At 48.4% G+C, this 2,500-nt stretch overlaps 1 protein-coding gene across 2 annotated transcripts in view; it reads right to left on the minus strand.

Annotated features, from left to right (window-relative positions):
* Positions 1–2,500, minus strand: part of LOC113809957 (trichohyalin) — an 11,540-nt gene that overhangs the window by 5,567 nt on the left and 3,473 nt on the right. For both annotated transcript variants that reach the window (XM_070138585.1, XM_070138586.1), the window contains exon 4: positions 580–2,500. This exon is cut by the window's right edge and continues 31 nt beyond it. In XM_070138585.1, coding sequence (XP_069994686.1) covers positions 580–2,500 — 1,921 coding nt within the window. The remainder of the gene's footprint in view (positions 1–579) is intronic.

A 2,500-nucleotide genomic window follows, 5' to 3' on the forward strand; every position in this document is an offset into this window, starting at 1 on the left:
TAGATGTTGCTTTCTCTCCTAAATTCTTCGTGGCTCTGTCTCACTTTTTCTCTCTCTCTCTTTATTTTTATTTTTCCCTATCTCTCTCTCTTTCTCTTTTTTTCTTCATTTATATATATATATATATATATATATACATATATATATATATATATATATATATACATATATATATATATATATATATATATATATGTATATAGACACACACAGACACACACACACCACACACACACACACACACACACACACACACACACACACACACACACACACACACACACACACAAATATATATATATATATATATATATATATATATATATATATATATATATATATATATGAATGTCTGTATGAATGTCGATGACGTTTCCTCTGAAGGAGAGAAACAACTTCGTTGATTAGAAAAAAAAATGTGCGTCAGGAGAAATGAGATAACATTCACCGTTCCCTTCCTTCCTCTCTCTCTCTCTCTCTCTCTCTCTCTCTCTAAGTGCTTAAGGGTGTGCTTGTTCACATAACCGTAAGCATGTCTATGAGCACGTGACCCTCTCTCCAAAACCTCCATCGTCCTACCTTCCTCCTCGTGGGCAGCCGAGGGCGCCTCTCGAGCGCCCTCCCTGGCGAAAGGGACCCCGAGCGCCTTCTTCTTCTTGGCTCCTCGCCGCGACAGCCTCGCCAGGGGAGTCAGGAAACCCTTCGACGTACTCGGCGCCTTAGGGGGCATCTCCCCGCCGCCCTCCGTGGCCTCGCGTCGCGCCCTTGCCCTCGGCGCGTCCTCCTCCTCGCTGCCGAGACTGTCTTCTGTCTCCCGGGCGGCTGCGATTCTATCGGCTTCTTCCATTTCCTCTTCTGTATCTTCTCTTTCCGATGCTTTGATTTCCTCTGCCGTCTCCCTTTGCAATTTCTCTTTTCTTTCCATTTCATGCTTTTCTATGTTTTCTTCTTTGATGTCTTCCACTCCCTTTCCTCTTTCTTCTTTCTCTTCCTTATTCTTCTCCCCCGTCTCTTCTCTCCTCTCCCATTCCTTCTCCTCTTCCGTTTCCACCACTTTCTCTTTCTCTTCTTCTGTATTTTCCTTACTCCGATCTTCTCCCCTATTTACGTCCTCGGCCTTTGCCTTTCCGTCGCCATTCCGATCATCAATCATCCCTTCCCTTCCATTTTCTTTCCTTTCTCGCCCTTTCCCTTCCTGAAGCGCTTGTCTTCGAGGTTCCGAGAGCACCACAGGACTCGACTCCTCACCCTCCTTCCGAAACGTCCTGTGGAGCTTCGGACTGAGTCTCGGGGGCTTCGACGGAGGAATCCTAGCTAGCGGAAGGGTCTCCAGGACGTCCCCTTCATCGCTGCGTTGGTCTTTGACCTTTCCTTCGGGTGCGTTTCGTCTTCCTGTCCTCACTGCGTCCTTTGGCTGCGTTTCCTCCCCCTTCGCCATGTCAGTGCTTCCTGCGACGCCCGTATGTTCATGCTGAGGCTCCTTCGTTGCGGTTGCAGCTGCTGTGGCGTTTGGTCCTTCGAATGTGCCTTGTTCTGTTGCCGTGGTTGGTTCCTTGAGTTGTTCCGCGGTCCTGACTGGTTCCTCGCGGGTGCTCCATGTCGCTGGCGCAGCTGGTTCTTCAGTCACATCTTGTTCTTCAGTCATAGCTGGTTCCTCAGTCACATCTGGTTCTTCAGTCATAGCTGGTTCTTCAGTCATATCTAGTTCTCCATTCATAGCTGGTTCTTCAGTCATATCTAGTTCTCCATTCATAGCTGGTTCTTCAGTCATATCTAGTTCTCCATTCATAGCTGGTTCTTCAGTCATATCTAGTTCTCCATTCATAGCTGGTTCTTCAGTCACATCTAGTTCTCCATTCATAGCTGGGTCTTCAGTCACATCTTGTTCTTCAGTCATAGCTGGTTCTTCAGTCATAGCTGGTTCTTCAGTCACATCTGGTTCTTCAGTCATATCTGGTTCTTCAGTCACAGCTGGTTCTTCGTGTGCATTGTGCTTTGCTGTGGCGGCTGATTTTTCGCCGTGATTAGCTGTGGCTTTTGGTTCTCCGTTCGCGCTCTGTTCTGTTGCAGCGATCGGCTCGCGGTCTCTCCGTTGTTCCGTTGTGGCTTCTGGCTCGGCGAATGAACTCTGCTCTCCTCCGTCATCCTTTGTCCACATAAACATAGTCTGATTCTCGCTCGCACCGTCTACGCCAACTTCCTCTCCATTTCCTCTTCCTTCTCCAAAGCCTTCCATTCGTCCCTCCTCCTCATTCTCCTCATTCTCCTTCTCCTTCTCCTCCTCCTCCGCCTTCTTCTTCTTCTTCTTCTTCTTCTTCTTCTTCTTCTCCTTCTTCTTCTTCTCCTTCTCCTCCTCCTCCTTCTCCTTCTCCTCCTCCTCTTCCTCCTCTACTTCCCTTTCTTCCTTCACAATCCTCTTCGGCGCCCTCTCCACCGTCCCCCCAAACGCCAGCTGACGACACCCGGGCAGGACTGGCCACTCCATCCGCAACTCGCTCTC

Source organism: Penaeus vannamei, chromosome 24 (assembly GCF_042767895.1).
Source record: "Penaeus vannamei isolate JL-2024 chromosome 24, ASM4276789v1, whole genome shotgun sequence".
NCBI classification, from domain to species: Eukaryota; Metazoa; Arthropoda; class Malacostraca; order Decapoda; family Penaeidae; genus Penaeus; species Penaeus vannamei.